Here is an 18,592-nt window from a genome sequence, read left to right as displayed (position 1 = left end):
TTGAGGGCTAAATTTTTCCTGAATGCTAAGGACGTAGCTACTGCTCTCACCTCATGAGCTTTAACCTTAATCAAGCCGAAGCATTCTTCCTGACAAAGTAAATGAGCTTCTTTAATGACTTCTCTTACAAAGAAAGCCATCGCGTTTTTAGACATAGGTCTAGTAGGATCTTTAACAGAACACCACAGAGAACATGAAGTCCCCCTAATGCTTCTTGTTCTTTCTACGTAAAACCGTAAAGCTTCTTACTGGGCAAAGAACCCTTTCTGTTCTTGACCTACTAGATCAGCAGTCCTTCAATCTCAAATGATCTTGGCCACGGATGCGAAGGATCTCATTCTTGGCTAAGAACTCCTGTTGAAAAGAACAAACTGCTTTGTTGTGCTTCCAACCTACTTGCTTGTCAATAGCTTGCAGCTCGCTAATCCTTTTAGCTGTAGCTAAGGCTACTAAGAAAATAGTCTTCTTCGTTAGCTCTCGCAAAGACGCACTGCCCATAGGTTCAAACCTATCCGTTTCCAAGAACTTGAGAACGACATCCAAATTCCAAGAAGGAGTTCTGCAATGTCGATCCTTCTTTGTATTAAAAGATCTGAGAAGATCTCTAAGATCTGCGTCGTTGGACAGATCTAAACCTCTGTGCCTAAACACTGCAGACAACATACATTTATAACCTTTAATTGTCTGATTAGCCAACCCAGTTCCTTCTTCAGATACAGAAGGAAATCTGCAATTTGTGTCACAGAGGTACTGGATGAAGAAATCTTCCGATTCTTACACCATTTGCGGAAGTTCTCCCACTTCGGGACTGGTACACTTTGATAGTTGATGGCCTTCGTGCTCTTGCAACTGCCTTCGCTGCTTTCTCTAGAAAACCCCCTCGCTCTGACAAGTCTTTCGATAGTCTGAACGCAGTCAGACCCAGAGCGAGGGTGTTTCTTGTGGCACCTGTCGAAGTGGGGGTTGTTTGAGAAGATCTACTCTCGTGGGGTAGACTTCTCGGAGAATCCACTGTCCATTCCAATACCTCTGTGAACCACGTTTGGGCCGGCCAGTATGGGGCTATCAGAGTCAGCCTTGTTCCTCGATCTTTCTCTGAATTTCTTCATTACCCTTCCTAAAATCTTTAACGAAATGCGTACGCGTCTAGACCCGTCCAATCTAGTAGGAAGGCGGATCGACTGCGACTGCAAGAGGGGGGTCCGGGATTGGAGAACAATAGTTCGGTAACCTCTTCGTCGCTGCGGTAGCTAAAAGATCCCACTACTGGTGTGCCCGAGAGCTTCCACAGTCTCTGGCATACTTGAAGATGCAACATCCACTCCGTGGAAAGCACTTGTCCCTCCCTGCCTCAACAGGTCCGCTCTGACGTTCTTCTCTCCTTGAATGAACCTGGTGAGCAGGGTGACGTTTTCTCTCTCCACCGACCACGAAGAAATCTCCTTCGCCAAGTTGCAAAGGGACAACGAGTGGGTTCCTCTTGTTTTTCGTATATATGCCAGAGCTGTGGTATTGTCCGCGTTGATCTGCACCACTTTGCCGCTGATCCACGGTCTGAACGCTTTCAGAGCCAAGAAGATCGCCATCAGTTCCTTCCTGTTTTGTGCCAAGCTTTCTCTTCTTCGTTCCAAAGGCCTGACTCCTCCCGAGGGCCCAGCGTCGCTCCCCAGCCTGCGTCTGACGCGTCGGAAAATAATATCCGGTCTGGGTTCCTCTGCTGGAGTGACGTACCCTCTGACAACCTCCCCGGAACTAGCCACCACTTTAATTCCTCCTTTATCTTTGAAGGAATTGGAAACCGGCCGTAAGGAATCTGGTTGCGATCTTCTTGGCCAGACTTCGTTCAGAAAGAACTGTAAGGGCCTCATGTGAAGTCTCCCTAGGGAAATGAACCGCTCTAACGAAGAGAGTGTTCCCAGCAGGCTCATCCACTCTCTCGCCGAGCATTGGTCTTTCAATAGGAATTCTTGCACTTTCCGAAGGCACATGGTCTGCCTTTCGGGTGACGGAAAAGCCCGAAAAGTCACTGAGGATATCAGAATCCCCAAATAAACTAGCTCCTGAGAGGGGATCAACCATGACTTTTTCAGGTTTACCATCAGACCCAGCTGCTGAGTTAAATCCAATGTGATGTTCGTGTCCTCCAGACATTGCTGTTTTGATTGTGCTCTTATGAGCCAATCGTCAAGGTAGAGAGAGACTCTGACTCCTAACAAATGAAGCCACTTCACCACATTCGACAACATTCTGTAAAAATTTGAGGAGCCGTGCACAGACCGAAAGCAAAGGGCTTTGAATTGATAAATCCTGTCCTGGATCCACGAATCTCAAATATTTCCTGGACCTTGGATGAATCGGAATATGGAAATACGCATCCTGAAGGTCCAGCGTTACCATCCATCCCCTGGTCGTACAGCTGCCAGCACTGAATCGTTCGTCTCCATCGTAAACTTGGTCTTTTCTACGAACAAGTTTAGCTGACTTACGTCCAGTACTGGCCTCCACCTTCTGATGACTTCGGTACTAGAAAAAGATGGTTGTAAAAAACCTGGGGATTCGTGATCCAGAACCGGTTCTATGGCTCCCTTTTCTAACATGCTGACAACTTGATGCCAAAGAGCCTCTCTCTTCTCTAAATCGATGTAATGAGCCCCTAGGGCTCTCGGAGCTGTAGCGAGAGGTGGTTTCTTTAGAAAGGGGATCTTGTATCCTTCCTTCGCTACCCTTACAGACCAAGGATCCGCTCCTTTGCTTTGCCAGACTTCCCAGAAGTCTAAAAGTCTGGCCCCAACACACTCTGGAGGACTTCTGAATCATTGCTTGGTTGAGGTTTTCGAACCTCTTTTGGCTGGAACTCTTTTCCCTCTAAAGGCTGGTCGGGAAAAAGTCCTACCCCGAAAGGGCTGCTGTGATGTTCTTGTATCCTTCGGAGTCTTCTTCATTACGTTAGAAGGTAAATACTTCCTTACAGAAGACGTCAGTAGATCCTGAGTAGCCTTCTGAGTGAGGGAGAGCGAGATGTCCTTAATGATATCCTGAGGAAAGCGCTGTCCTGAAAGAGGAGAGAAACATCAACTCCGACTTTTGCGCGTTCGAGACTCCTTTCGCAGCGAACGAGCACAAAAGATGTCTTTTCTTCAAAAACGCCTGCTGTAAAAAGTGAAGCCAGTTCATTAGCTCCATCTCTCAAGGCTTTATCCATACAGGACATGATACTTCTTGGTTAACTCGGATTCTGAAGAATCTTCCATCTCTGAAGTCGAGCCAGCTGCCCCAACGACCAGTCAAGAAAATTAAAAACCTCAAAAGTCCGATAGATACCTTTGAGTAAATGGTCGAACTCTGACGAAGTCCACCACACTTTGGCTGAATGTAAAGCATGCCTACGGGAGCTGTCCACTATGTTGGAAAAGTCTCCCTGGGAGGAGGCAGGAACTCCAGGCCAAGACTTTACCCGGTAGCGTACCAAACACCAGACTTAGAAGCCAACTTGGCCGGAGGAAAAGCAAAAGAAGTCTTCCCCGACTTTTCTCTTCTCCTTCAACCACTCATTCACACGTTGAAGGGCTTTCTTGGCTGAAATAGACAAAGTCATTTTCAAAAAAGACGATTTCTTGGTTGTCTTCGTCTTCGAAAATTGAGACAAAGGCGATGGCGGGCCTGAAGGTTGAAAATCTCCTTCAAACAAAGAAAGGAGGCACTCTGTAAGTCTCTTGTAGTCCGAGGAAGGAGCTTCCACATTCTTGTCCTCTTCCGCACTCTCCACAAATTCTTCCTCCTGCGAAGAAATATCTTGAAAAACCAAGATCCTGATGACTCTCCAAAGCGGGATCCTTATGCAGAGCCTGCTTAGAGAGCGAATGCGGAGCTGTCCCTCCTTGTAAAACTCCTCTCTTCCTTGTCGAGAAAAGTTTCCACATGCTGTCACCTGCTCCTGCGTCCTCCTGAATGTATGCGTCACCATGCGTTCATCACTCTTCCTCTTGCGTCCTGCGTCCTGCACTGCTTCGTCCTTCTTAAGGGATGCACTGCGTCCTGGCTTGCGCTGCACGTCCTGCGTCCTCTTGGAGGACTTAACCGGGAGAGAGCGAGTCCTTACGTCTAACCGAAGGTCGTTCGGGCTACTCCCATGATTGGACAATCACTGCTAATCTCTCCTGCATGTCCCGCAGAACTTCCTTCGTCTCCGCTTCCTTACGAGACTCCTGATGAGGAGATCGAGGACGCACCGGGTCTAACACGGAGAGGCGAGCGATCCTGCGGTCTACGCAGTGGAGTTCCTCTAATCGGAGAAACACCTCTCACCGCACCGCTAGTTACTTCCCAACGACGGAGAAATCCTCTTCCTTTTTGATAGGGATCTTTTCTTCCTTTTGATAGGGATAGCTTCTTCATCCTCCGATGAAAAAATCTCAGGGCTACTCCACCCTTCTTGATCAACAGCCCTTTCATCCTGTGATGAGGACGGAAAGTATGACCTCTTGAGAGGCCGCGATACTTCCGCAAAACGCCTACTCCTTCCTTACGCCGAACTATCCGATGAATAACGGCACTTCCCAGTATCGCCTTTTCCATGGCGTACTGCTGCAGCCTGGGACGCAACAGGACTGCCTGAAGGGACGACTGATCGCGAGTAAACCCCTCTCGCCTCCCTTCGACTGTCGACATCCCTTCTCCCTTGGGTCTGGGAGCTTGCCATAGGTCTAGTCTAGGAGCACGAGAGGGACGATCAGCGCCCCCTCCACAAACACTGTCACTAAACACTTCCACTTTGTCCGTTAATCGTTTAACTTTGATCTCCCATGGACGCAAGGGCAGCGAACACTTTCACAATTTGTGGATCAGTAGTATCCTCAGATACAGCAACGGGCGCAGGAGAAACCTGAGGGGAAGGTGCTACATCTACATGTGAATGAGCTGGAGAAGACACATGCAAAGATTCATTCATAGGCTTACTCGATGACCCCGATCTCTCACTCCTAGAGACAGATCTTCTCACCCGATCTTTTCTAATCTCTCAACATACTTCATAAGAGCCTTCCACTCTTTCTCATTCGGAACACTGACATTCATTGCACCTATTGTCCCATGTACATACAAACTCCCGACACTTCTTACAAATAGTATGTGGATCTACCGATGATTTCGGCAGTCTCACCTTACACCCTTCTTTCACACAAACTCTAAACATACTTCCTGAATCAGCATACTAAATCAAAATCCAAACCAAATGCGATTGCCACGCTAACTTCGTGAATACGATACCAATATCCAAAAGTCAGTCAACGAGCAGGAAATTCTATCAGAGAACCAACAACGATGTTGCCGGTTCGGCTGGCAGAGAAAAGTAAAATCTGAGGAAAACGGGAATAGTTCCAAGTACAGCGCCGGAACGGGGAAAATGGCCATCACCTGAACTACCAGTGTACTAGCGGTTGCCGCGAGTTTTTGAAATTCTGCCAGTGCGTTCGAAGGATGGAAAGCTATATATATACCTGCCAGGTAAGTGTCATGCATAAAATAAATTATATAATTACTTCTAAGGTACTTTTTAATGAAAGTTTCTTAATTCTACAAGTTCAATAAAGTTCCTTAATTCTACTGAGATTTTAATAATATCCTTAAATCTACAGTCCTTATCTAAATAATTAGGGTTGTACAACCCAAATCTGAAAGGATTAGATCAATCCCACACCCTGATACAGGAAATTTATATACATATATATACAATTAGACATCCATATGTACAATCAAGAGTGATTATAAGTGCAGTCCAGGTGAAATCAAGGTCAATTTATGCAACCCGGTAAACAACCAAAGCAAAGGTCAAGAATGCTAGCGAGGCAGGTCGGAGAGAAAGAACTAAGGAGAGATATAGGCTATTAAGACTAGTTATTAACTATGCTAGGCAGTGTCAGGGGAAACTATGTTCCCTGCTGCCACTGCCGGGAATTTAAGGGCCTCTAAGGATTTTAGGTAGTGGCGTTTAAATACTGTCGGCGACTTCCAACCTGTATACTTTTTGAGATCGTCAAAGTTCATATGATGAAAGTAATTAACTGAAGTAACTACCGCTCTGATATCATGTACATGTGGAATTGATTCCGGATTGGCTTGTTTAATAAAATAGAGAATTTGTTGTCTGATTCCTTTTAGGGAGATGGTCCCACCATTCTCCCTAATGAATAAAAGGGCCTGAAGATTTCTTGGCAGTTCTGTTCAGATAGGCTCTTAGTGTGTTTACTGGACATAGAGATAGGTCCTACAGAAGTGGGACGATCTTCCATGGGGACCACCTATTTTGTGGATCATCGTTTTTAGCCAAGAATTGACGATCTGACAAAATCAGTACTTCTCCAGATAAGAGGAATTCAATGTGATTTGGTTCTCTGGAAAGGGCCGACAGTTCAGATATTCTGGCTCCTGATGCCAGACTTACTAAGAATAACGTTTTCCTGAGAAGGGTTATATAAGAACATGATTCGTTAACAGTGTCTGAAGCTAGCTTAAGTACATCGTTTAAAAACCAGGAGACCGTCTGAGGTCTATTTACTGGTCTAAGTCTAGCACTCTGGGGATAGAAGAAAAATACGAATCTGTCAGATCAATATTAAATCCAAATTGAAATATTTTCTTTAATGCAGATTTGGTTGTAGTAATAGTACTAGCTGCTAGGCCTTTTTCGAACAGGGTTCTGAAAGAGGTAATTGCCAGATTCGTAGTCATGGTTTGTACCTTTGCGTCTTTCTTCATTGCTGAATCGTATTGACAAAGTGTAGATTCTCGTTTGTCTGATTCCAGGAAAAGGATGTTTTGAGGATCAATGTTGGCATCTTTTTGCGCCGCAAACTTCATGAAGTCCATAAAGTTAGGGCTTTCTGAATCCCTGAGGAAGCGGACACAGTCCGCGTTTGTACCAACTGCGTCAGTCTGGGATTGGGGATCCGCCGGGGCCGGAGTCCCAATTCCACTAGTAGTGGGAACCAATTGCTCTTGGGCCAGTTGGGAGCTACTAGTGCAACCTGTCCTTTGAAAGATCTGAGTTTGTTCAGAACTTTCAGTAATAGGTTTATCGGGGGGAATAGATAAATTTTCTTCCAAGTATTCCAGTCTATTGCCATAGTGTCCGTGGCATATGCCAGAGGGTCCTGGTTGGGAGCCACATAACATGTCAGTTTGTGGTTTGATTATGTGGCAAAAAGGTCTACTTGAAGCCCTGGCACCTGTTGGCAGATCCTGTCGGTAAGCCCGAAGCTGAAATTGATGACATAAACTGTCTGAGCGCTACATAGTGGTCCCTCTGTGCACTTACTTGCATGTATACCTGTGGATGCTTGGGCGCTAGTGGACGCTCGAGCGCTAGCGGACACTCTTTCTGTCATTCCCAGTCCTAATCTTGGCTCTCTCTCACCCGTACCCAATGCTGTGGCCAATTTAGAGGCAAGAGTCGATCAGAAATTTTCAATCATGCTCCAAGCAATGGAAAAATTAGGAGCGTCCATGAAAACTCTAATGGACAAGGTAAGTGGTTAAGTGAGTGCAAGTGCAAGTGTTGTGGAGGAGGTGGCTGTTCAGCCCACTGATTCTCCTAGGCAAAGGTCCCTGTCAAACTCCCCAGAACCTGGGAGGAGGCATACTGGTAACCCAAGGGAGGTCAGTGGTGTCTGCCCACGAGCAGTCGCCCACTCAGGCGATTCTGTTGACAAATCCCAGATCGCAACAGAGCGCCATTGGAAAGGCGTCTCTAAAGGAGTACCGCTGTCGTCTAGTGCTTCCAGCTCTGGGGAGTCCTCTCCCAGCTGCCAGTGGCGTTTCCATGACGAGTCCCGTCCATTAAAAAGGAGGGCTCGTAAGTTATCTCCCTCTCCAGTCCCCTGTAAAAAGGCTAGCCCTTTCTGGAAAGAACAGCCTTCGTGTAGTTTTTGGGACTCTCCAGAGAGATTCTCTCAGGATACGGCAGGAGAGGGACGTCGTAGTGAGAGGATCACATCCTCTAAGTCTAAGTCGTCATCAAGAAAGTTTCCTCTGGCAGACTTTCAGAGGTGAAGAGTACGGGGAAGAGTAGACTTGCGGAGATGTCTTCAGGACCGGTCCACACCTGTAATGCTGAAGGACAGATAAGACTCCCACCAGTCTCCTGTAATTCACGAGACTCCTGGGAGACAGGTTCAGCGTTCGGAGTATAAGAACCCACCGACTCCCGAGCCCTCATCGGCGTCACAGTTTGCCCACACGCCAAAGCAGCCTTTGGCGCCCAGAACTTCCGTGGCGACACTAGAACAACCTTTGGCTCCCGAGCGTCCATTGGCACCCAGGAATACAGTTGCGACTGAGGGTCCACTAGCTCCCGAGCGCCCACTAGTGACCGAGAATCCACGAGCACCCGAGCGTCCAAGAGCGCCAGAGCACCCACTAGCGCCCGAACAAATTATCATTTGACAATTCCTGACTAACGAAGCTTTTTGCTTTAGTTGTAGAAGCCGCTTTTCTCTTTTTATCTCTCTCTAACTTGTTTGTGTAACTAGTCAAGATCTTCCAAATTCTTTGATCCCAATTAATACACTCCCCACAAGTTTGATCTGGTGTACAAGTCTGTCCCCTACAACCTGTGCAAACTGAATGTGGATCATTACCCGCTTTAGCGATCCTAGTATTGCAGCCTTTACTGCAGTACCTAATCACACATGAACTAGTGTCTGACATTATGTAGACCAATTCAAAACTAGTGAATTTTGGTGCAAAAGTATTTAAAACTATTTCAATTCCTAAATAGCTAATCATCGAAAACAAAAGCTACCAATATTCAGAGTGCTTTACCAAATAACTCCAACAATGAGCAACGGCAAAGAATTCCAAAAATTCCACTGACTACTGAAACTGTGTTAACAGTACCAGCCGGCAGAAACAACTGATTTTCGTATGGTGTTGGTTCCTCACTCCCCCGATAGTGGGCGTGGGTATCACCTGACATAGACAAACAAGCGAGACAGCGAATTTAAAAAATTCTAGCTGCCGACGGTTTTAGAAACTATAGCTATGTAACTACTTGGTAAGTTGCATACATAAAACAAACTGTTCAAGGCTATATAGTAATACAGTGGAACCCCCGTATTCGCGTTCTCCGGATTCGCAGACCCACTGATTAGCGGATTTCTCTCTAGGCCATGTCTACCCATCATTTGCGGGGGATTTGCCTATTCGCGGGATTTTTCCGGAGAAAATAATCACTAATTAGTGTATTTTGATATTATTTTCATGACTAAATACATTTTTATGGTACAAAAATTATTTACTAACTTCCAAATACGTACTAATATTGATTAATACTGTATTAGTAAGTTCAATAAGATTAAATGATATCACATACTAATAAAAATAGTAATTCTCTCTCTCTCTCTCTCTCTCTCTCTCTCTCTCTCTCTCTCTCTCTCTCTCTCTCTCTCTCTCCTACAGAGATGTATGTTTTTTTTGCATGATAAATAAATGATTTACTATTTTCAAATATTAATATTAATGTATACAGCAATAATATCAATTCATTAAAGAAAATACTAATGTGAATTAGTAAGGTTTTAGTTTATAAATTTGGAAAATTATGTAAGAATGAAGGAAATCCCAGTCTTCTCTCTCTAACTCCAGGTACTAAAGCTGTCAGTTATCAAGTAATGGGACTGGAGGGAGAGGAGCTGTTGTGTTGTTGCCACCAAGTGTTCATGCAATTTCTCTCTCTCTCTCTCTCTCTCTCTCTCTCTCTCTCTCTCTCTCTCTCTCTCTCTCTCTCTCTCTCTATTTACTGAGACTCAAGAATTTTTATAGTACATGTACTATATGTTTTTAAATTTCAAATAATAATAATAATATTAATAATAATATTAATATAACTGTAATTACAAAATTCATATTACGTGACAGTATTTTAAAGAAATACAATAATCTATCCATTTCACTCTTTTAAATAAGAATAACTCCTCTCTCTCTCTCTCTCTCTCTCTCTCTCTCTCTCTCTCTCTCTCTCTCTCTCTCTCTCTCTCTCTCTTCTCTCTTTGCGACACAAGATATGTATGTCATAGTGGTAACTCCCTCCCCTCTGTTTTGCTGGAAGCGTTATAAATATTTTCTTTGAGAACAGATAGATAGATACACACACACACACACACACACACACACACACACACACACACTTTCTCTTTTACCGAGATGAAAGAATTTTTATGGTGGTACTGGTATGTAAAATGTTTATTGATATTTTCTGTTAATAATAATAATAATAATAATAATAATAATAATAATAATAATAATAATAATAATAATAATAATAAAACTGTAATTATAAAATTCGTATGTGGTAGTATTTTAAAGAAATAAAAAGATGACCTTTCCATTTCACTTGTAAGGATAACTCCTCTCTCTACTGAGATGAGAGAATTTTTATGGTAGAAGCATACATTTATTAATATTATCAAATAATAATAATTAATAATAAATAATAATAATAATAATATAATAAATAATAATAATAATAATAATAAGAATAATAATAATAATAATAATAATAATAATAATAATAATAATAATAATAAAATAATAAAATAAATAATAATAACTAATTTCAAATGAACATTCTTCCCTTCATCTTTTTTCTGTTATCAGTTTCCTTACCTTCTCATAACTCCAGTGACGCTTGGAGCTGGGAAGCTGTCAAGCATGTCGAGTAACGGTGCCATACAATGGTCAATGAATTCAATGGCTTTTATGCAATCTCTCTCTCTCTCTCTCTCTCTCTCTCTCTCTCTCTCTCTCTCTCTCTCTCTCTCTCTCTCTCTCTCTCTCTTACTGAGATGAGATAATTTTTTATGGTACAAGTATGCTAATAAGATTGTTATTCTCAATATTTTCCAATAATAATTACTATTAATAGTATGTAGTAACTAATAATAGCTATAACTGTAATTACAAAATTCTTATGTGAGTATCTTAAATACAATAATCTTTCCATTTCACTCTTTTAAATACTATAAAGACAACTCTCTCTCTCTCTCTCTCTCTCTCTCTCTCTCTCTCTCTCTCTCTCTCTCTCTCTCTCTCTCTCTCTCTTGGCTGCAAGTGTTAGAAGTACGTATGTACTATATACCTTTAATGGTACTAATGTTTAGGATTACTTTGAAATTATATTAATACAATCCCTTAAGATTAATACATTATTATGATAGTAATTTAAGGTAAATTTGATGTAGGATGTTACATTGGTGTTTCTATTTCTTCCTTCTTTTATCTCTCTCTCTCTCTCTCTCTCTCTCTCTCTCTCTCTCTCTCTCTCTCTCTCTCTCTCTCTCTCTCTCTCTCTCTCTCCAAAAGAATTGATATACAGACAAGCATAATTGTTCAGTCCTCTCTTTCTCTCTTCTCTGGAAAAGATATATGTATTTATCGTAAGGAGTTTAATTCTCCTCAGTTCTCCTCTCTCTCTCTCTCCTCTCTCTCCTCTCTCTCTCCATCCTCTCTCCTGATCCTCTCTCTCTCTCTCTCTGTTATTGGCTGTTTATATATTTCTAATGGTAAAATGTTTAAGATGACTTTGAAATGATATTAATAATACCAATTCAATGGTATATTTGACGTAGGATGATACTTTAAGTATACATTTGGTATTTGAACTTTCAAGATAGGCAGATATAGGTATTTTTAGAAGGGAGTTCTAACTATTCACGGGTTTGAGCTATTTGCGGGGGTGCCTGGTACACATCCCCCGTGAATACGGGGGGAACACTGTAACTATTTGATATAAGCAGGTTTGTGCACATTTGAACTTACAAACAAACAGCTATGAAGTGCCTCTCAGAGCATACACTTGTTCAAAGATAAGGGTCCATTTACATCAATGTTATGGTCACATAGTCAGAGTAAACTCCTATATTCAAAAAGGGTAACTGCAACTGGACCACAAAAACATTCTTCTATGGTCATGCTGCAATTCTGATGGTATAACTGATTACAATAAGATAGTTTTTCCCCACTAAAAAGTATGAAACATTACTGCAAAAGCACTAGAGCACAAAAGCACCAAAAACCTCTAATGCTAATCACACTACTGCTACATATTTGGCTGAATCACAAGTACACTAGTACAGTATACTGTATTTCTAATACTGATTCTAAAAATATTTCAGTTCCTTACAACTGTCATATAGCAATTATAATGAAACTATTCACTTTAAAGTTAGAAAAATAAAAACTACTCTAAAACTTCCTTAAAAACAACAATATACAAAAGACTTCATATTTACCAGAAAAGATACATGAAGTAAGCTGCAACAATTGGTTTAAAGCGCTTCACTCCAGTTTCGTAAGTGTGCTGTACCATGAAAACTTCAATCAGAACTCCAATTGCAGGTAATGTGTGCATCACATGATTAAGCCAGGCAGGGAACCACAAGTCTAATGTGGCTGGGAATATCAGTTCTCGATCGATTGAGTAAAGGCCCCAAAATATAATGGAGACAAACTGTTGAAAAATGAAATTACAAGAGAATTAATACTGGAACCATACTTAAGAAAAATATAAAATTTCTGATAAAAGCCAAGGCTAATAAAAGATAGCTATCAAATCTGTGATAAAAGCTAAGGCTAATAAAACACAGCAATAAACAACGTGTAAACATAATGCAAGACTAAAGTGTAAACAGTTTCTCAGTATATCATTTAAGGAAAATACACTCTGTTAAGGCAAGTTAAGTAAAAATGCACAATTTTTGAAAGTAAATTGTATTTTTCATAACTATACACATCTGAGGTCATTCACAATAGGATATACTTGTAGTTGTAGCAACTGGAATAAGGCTGTTAAGATCTTAACATGGTGGTTAAGCAGTAACTAATGCTTGGTAGGTGGGGAGACCAGCCTGCCCGGATATAAACACTCCATTTTTCTTGCGGCACATGTTTCAGATTGAGGAGTGGCATGAGGTGGGCAATTAGTGTAAAGGACCTCAGGTTTATATAGGTAATTAGGAAAAATACAATTTACATACTTTCAAAAATTGTGATTTGTTCCTACACGATAGCCAAGCCCTTGGGCCTTTACAATAGGAAGGCTTACTGTTTGAAGGGAGGAAACTGAGTAAGTCTCTAGAACTGACTGGAGTCCTGCACACCTGGGCAATTCCTCCTGGTTGCCACTCACTTCTCACTGCTTAGTGCAAGTGAATTAAAATTCTCTCTTGTCGTGCCCTGTACTATCTCTAAGAAACCTGAGTCTTTTATGGGTTTGAGTAACCAAGAGTTGACACTATCACAGAGAATTCAGCTTGGCATACGCAGCCTCTTACTGTAGTTAGGGAATGTACATGCAGACCATCTATGATTTTATTTGATGTTATTATAAAATAATAGGCCATCAAACCAAGCGATGGGGCTCTTTCAGCCATTCAGTTCATGACAGTGAAAAGAGGGAGTCAAAGTAGTTGGATAGAAAGATAAAAAGATCCAGAAAATAAAGGAAATAAAGTGCACATATTGTGTACCACAATATGTGCACTGATGGTACTAGTCTCCTACACAGAAGACCACCTATGAAATTAGATCAAAAACTGCAGGATAGCCAATTCATGTCCCTTACAATCAAGCGAGCAAAAGGAACAAACTGGTCTCCAGTATACTTATTGAATTCCAATTAATGGCAATTAAAGATTCATTTGCCTTAATTAGTCCTACTGTATGTCCAAGGGCAGTCTGTTGCACCCTTGCGAAGTTATCACCTTTAAGTTATAAAAGGTAGTTCATATTACAATCTACATTTTTTGAAAGTGTACATATTTTGTATCTGCAAGCCTGTTACGCAGTGTTTGTGCTTATGAAACCAAGAAAAAATCCAGTACGATTGCCATGTGTGCAATCATGCTAGGGGCCTCCACACAAAAAATTACACAGTAGTAATATCTACAACCAAATCTTTGATTATAATACAGATTCTTTCATGACATCCATACACAGACTGAAAACTTTATTCCCTATTTAAGTGACATATGATTTAAGTATTTACAGATGTTTTGTCATTCCACTAGGTTATTCAAGAAATGAACATCAGTGAAGTAAAGTGAATACATACCAAGCCCATAGGAAACACTAATGTAGTGAAAAGCCAATCACGGTATTTCTGAAGTGCACTCTGCTGCTTCTGGATCTTTGCTTCGGACCCAAATAAATCATTGGCAACACACAGCCCAAAGTATCCACACTGTAGAAGCTGCAAAACAAATAATTAAACATTTTATCTCCTAAAGGTAATAGAATTTTGAGAATCATTAAATTAAACCAAAAGAGATGAAACCGAGAGCAATTTAATTTGAACAGGACATCAAAATGAAGTTCATCAAAAATACTTAAGCTATTTTTTTTTTTTACCTAACATTAATTGTATCTTAATAGCATTACTACCCGTAAACATTTACTGCACTTCTAAGGAATAAGAATTGACACCAAAGTGGACCATATCTTTAAGAGTCTAGGACATTTAACTGATGCCACTGAAATACAACACAATATACAGTAATATAGGCTTCTAGATAGATTATGCCTTAGAACTGATCTTGAAACATAGCATTTGAATTATGCAACATATATTGCAATAAATAACTAAATCCACTATACTTCAAAGTGGAAAATATATTTTTTTAAATACAATAATGGAATCCAAAGATCAAAAGCTTGAAATTTTTAACTAATGTCCTTACTAACTCAAACGATGGGTTACAGCACTATTTCATATACATAATTCATATAAATATAACACATTATGAACAACCAAGTGTATTTTATCTAGGTACACAAACCACAGACTTTCATAAGAGAGTAATTTTCAGTGCGAGCTGAAACTGGTCAAAACTTGGTAACAAAGGGCAAATGGGGGAGTATCCCTCACTCACTGACCAACATACTTACTTTTCTTTGGGCTGCAGGGAATGAATGGGGCAACTAAAGTGGAACTAAATATATAAGGTTCTGGTTTGTATAAATAGGAAAAATAAAAATTGTTACTCAAAATACAAAACATCACCCTTTATACAGGAGGCTTCCTCCCCAAGTGGAAGTCAGTTCTCTTCAAGTGAATGGAGTCAAGTGCCACCTTGAAATTCCCATAATCTCAGTTGCCTTGTAAGCAAGAGCGATCACGACTCCTGAAACCCTACCAGTCTGTTAAAATAGTTGGCCAGACTAGTAGGGTCCTGGGTCTGAATGACTCTTTTATGACAAAAGGGGATTTATCAAAACCCTTAATGTGTCCCACAGGAGACTTCATGCTGGAAGGCAGTTTTTTTCTGGTAAAACCCAGAATTGGGTGCTGGGATAAACTCCACCCAGTCCCTTCTCCCCATGGTTATAAAAGAGAGGACGAAGGAGACACCTTCCAGTCAACAACTAGAAGAGGACAATGTACTTCGGCCAAGGCTACTCTAGAAAGAGGGAATAAGGAAGAAATGGCCCTTCTTCCCACAGTTCTGCCAGACAAGTTACAGAAAATGAGGAAGGAGGAGGAAGGCAAAGTGCACCTTTACTTCTTCAACTTATTAAGACCCAAAGGCCTCTCCAGGTAGTCTTAGACAGAGGATAGTGCTAAAGCAAAGATCTCAACTAATATCACCGCAGATGTCAAGCTCTTACGCACAGCCAAATGCTCCAGTTAAGTAACGAGGGACAGACCCCCAATTAACCCTTCATCAGTTCCTTCATCTCATTTGGAGGTCTTGGAGTAATCAAACACAACAGATACAGGAAAGGTAGGAACTAAACTGAAGAAGGAGAGATGGAAGCACTAAGTATTATCATCACATCATGCAATGTCCTGCCACAGGGACTACCCAATGATGATGTATGCTTCTCTCCTCTGCAAAAAGAACATACAGAATGACAGTCAAATTTCAGGAGTGACATATGATGTCCACATATATGATCATACCTTGCTCACTTACTGATCATAGTCACACCATAATCATACATTTACCATATAAAAGCCAAAGTTGTGAACAGAAAGTGACAATGGTATAGCGATTCGACAGCAACAACAACAGCAGCATCCACAGTGAAAATCTAGTCGAGCATATTAGTCTACTCAGCAAGTTGGTAATGATAATGTGATGTCAACAGTCAACTGAGAAGGTGGGTCCTTCATCCCCTCGCTAACCTACTGATAGTTAACTACCCATTCTAAGCTTTAACAATCAGATCAGCTTTCACTGAAAGTATATTCATAATGATCCAGGTTTGTATCCTCATACAAACAAACTGATTCATATGGTGGCTTACTTTTCCTTGGTGGTAATTATAATTCAGAGTATCATTAGAGAATGACATTACAATGCTACTATTACAGTAAACAATATGCAACTTTGCATTTATTTACACTGTAATTTTCACATACAGGAACTGTATTTCATTCTACAGAAGTTTGCTATATGAGTATGTACACATAACAAATAATCCCTATACGTAATTCACCATGAATATAGTTACATTATTTCTCTGTGTAGCAACAATAGCCTACAGGGAATAAACCTCTCATTTTAACTTGCCATCATAAAGCCTAAGGTCACTGTCTCTCAACACTGGCAGCTACATACAGTAGTATAAAGAATGCAGATACCCTGACCTGATCTCTGGATAGTAAATAATATCTTTAGGGCTGGAACTTACCATTTCAACAGAGTCCTTTACAATAAGTATACAATCTTAATAATCTTAATATGATTAATGGCAGCACAGCTCTTTTCAATATCCCAAGATCATATCTGTAGTGATTATACACATGTACATAAGGCTCTACTATGTAAATACTGAGTATGTGTTTTCTGCTGACAATAGCTAAAACAAAAAACAGTTGTAGTAAAAAACTAATTCTCTACAAAATCTCAAGTACAGTACTACATACGTACACACCATCATAGAGTTGAGTAAAAAAAGACTCAGCCATGGACATTTTACATAAATCTTCTATACATAAAGTAACTTACAATGAAACTTAAATCAGGTGATGGCTAACTCTTAGTTAGCCATCACCATATCTTACCAAATTATCTTAGTGAAATATCTTACCAAATTAAGATGGGTAAGATATTTAAACCTTCCACCCATTTCTTCTCGCAGTTTCTCATCTTTTGAACCAGGTGGAGGTATGCTATAGAACTCATCATAATATATACCAAAACAGTATATGGCCAAAATTACACTGTGAATCTTAAAAACTTTCATCACTTCACCTTTGGGATCAAGACTGTCCAAAAACTGAATACTGTACCAAGAAGTGAAAAAATTGTACTACCACTGTTTTCTCGTCTATGAAAACGGAGATAAAGTCACTCTGTCAAAATCACATTATGCATATGAACTGATTCCAAAGGTCATTTGCTCTATCACTTATATCACTTATCTACAAGATGAATAACAAATTAATGGCATTAAAAGATAATAAGATAAGATCCCTGACAATACTCAACATAACAATAAGAAACTGGATTTAGTCATTACCCTCAAAACCCTACACCTCCAAACCATAACAATGAACAATATTACACATTTAGGTACAAATTACTATGACACAAATAAGCATATGTACCTAAGATTTTGTAACAAACCTCTAATGCCAACAACTCCTACAATATTCTTGATATTTTTCTTTGATCATATGTTATATATTTCTAAACACCTACAATTTTTTATACCATTCAGATCTTATCTTATCTTTGTACATCTTTCTTTATCAGTCATCACATTGAATGAAACACAAATGAAAACAAGACTGGTGTTACTGTACTTAAAAACAGCTTCTAGCTGAAAGAGCAATCAGCTGATTTAGTAAAGCATTGCTTTGAGGTGAGTCTTTCAACAAAAAAATAGGATGTCATGATATGTCCTTGGAATAGTCAGGTGTTCTTAGATATATTCAAGTTGATAAATAACACTCAGCTCTTTAATTCATCAAATACTGATAGATACAGATTGTCTCCTTTTCAATCTTTACTTTAGTTAACCAAACATGGCAAACCTTTCGTTGTACAATAAAAGCATAGGCTGGATTTGCTCTTATAAGTCAGACATAAAAGTTACTGACAAATCAGACATAAAATATAGAATAAAATTAAGAAGAGACACATTAAAGAAAGACCAGTTTCTCCTACACCTGTGCTCTCACCATGCCTTCTATGTGGGCTGTCTCTACTCCATCCCTTGTGTATGGTTTGACAGGAAATGCTACTTCCGCTGTAATTGTCATGACAGCCATCTCTAGCTCACCTATTACTCCTGCTATACTTCTTGTATCTACAAGCCAGTGGCTCATGCTGCACTTTCTATGGCTGTGGTTCCTGATCCACCTGCTGTGCAAAGACAGATTGAAGTTTCTGCAACACCTGCTGTGACAGCTGTTCCAGATATATCTGTTACAGCAGTTTTCTTATGCCACTCCAGCTGTGCTGGTTGCTTCTGCTATGCATGGTATGCCTGCCATACCAGCAAAAACTGCCACATATTTCTGTAGTTTCCCTGTCAGCATATTCCCACTACATCAGCATATCAGAATATGCTTACACAGACATTGTCTACA

The 18,592-nt window shown here is 40.5% G+C and overlaps 1 protein-coding gene across 8 annotated transcripts in view; it reads right to left on the bottom strand.

The window, feature by feature from the left end:
* Nucleotides 1-18,592, bottom strand: part of LOC135219630 (androgen-dependent TFPI-regulating protein-like) — a 165,795-nt gene that overhangs the window by 116,463 nt on the left and 30,740 nt on the right. For 7 of the 8 annotated variants that reach the window (XM_064256552.1, XM_064256556.1, XM_064256558.1 and 4 more), the window contains 2 exons: nucleotides 14,105-14,242; nucleotides 12,285-12,502 (listed from right to left, as the gene is read on the bottom strand). In XM_064256552.1, the coding sequence (XP_064112622.1) occupies nucleotides 12,285-12,502; nucleotides 14,105-14,242 (356 nt within the window). Of the gene's footprint in view, nucleotides 1-12,284; nucleotides 12,503-14,104; nucleotides 14,243-17,085; nucleotides 17,374-18,592 lie in introns of those variants that run through there. The other variant, XM_064256559.1, reaches the window with a different exon arrangement.

This window comes from Macrobrachium nipponense, chromosome 1 (genome assembly GCF_015104395.2).
Source record: "Macrobrachium nipponense isolate FS-2020 chromosome 1, ASM1510439v2, whole genome shotgun sequence".
Taxonomy (NCBI): domain Eukaryota; kingdom Metazoa; phylum Arthropoda; class Malacostraca; order Decapoda; family Palaemonidae; genus Macrobrachium; species Macrobrachium nipponense.
This window is presented reverse-complemented; position numbering and strand designations above follow the sequence as displayed.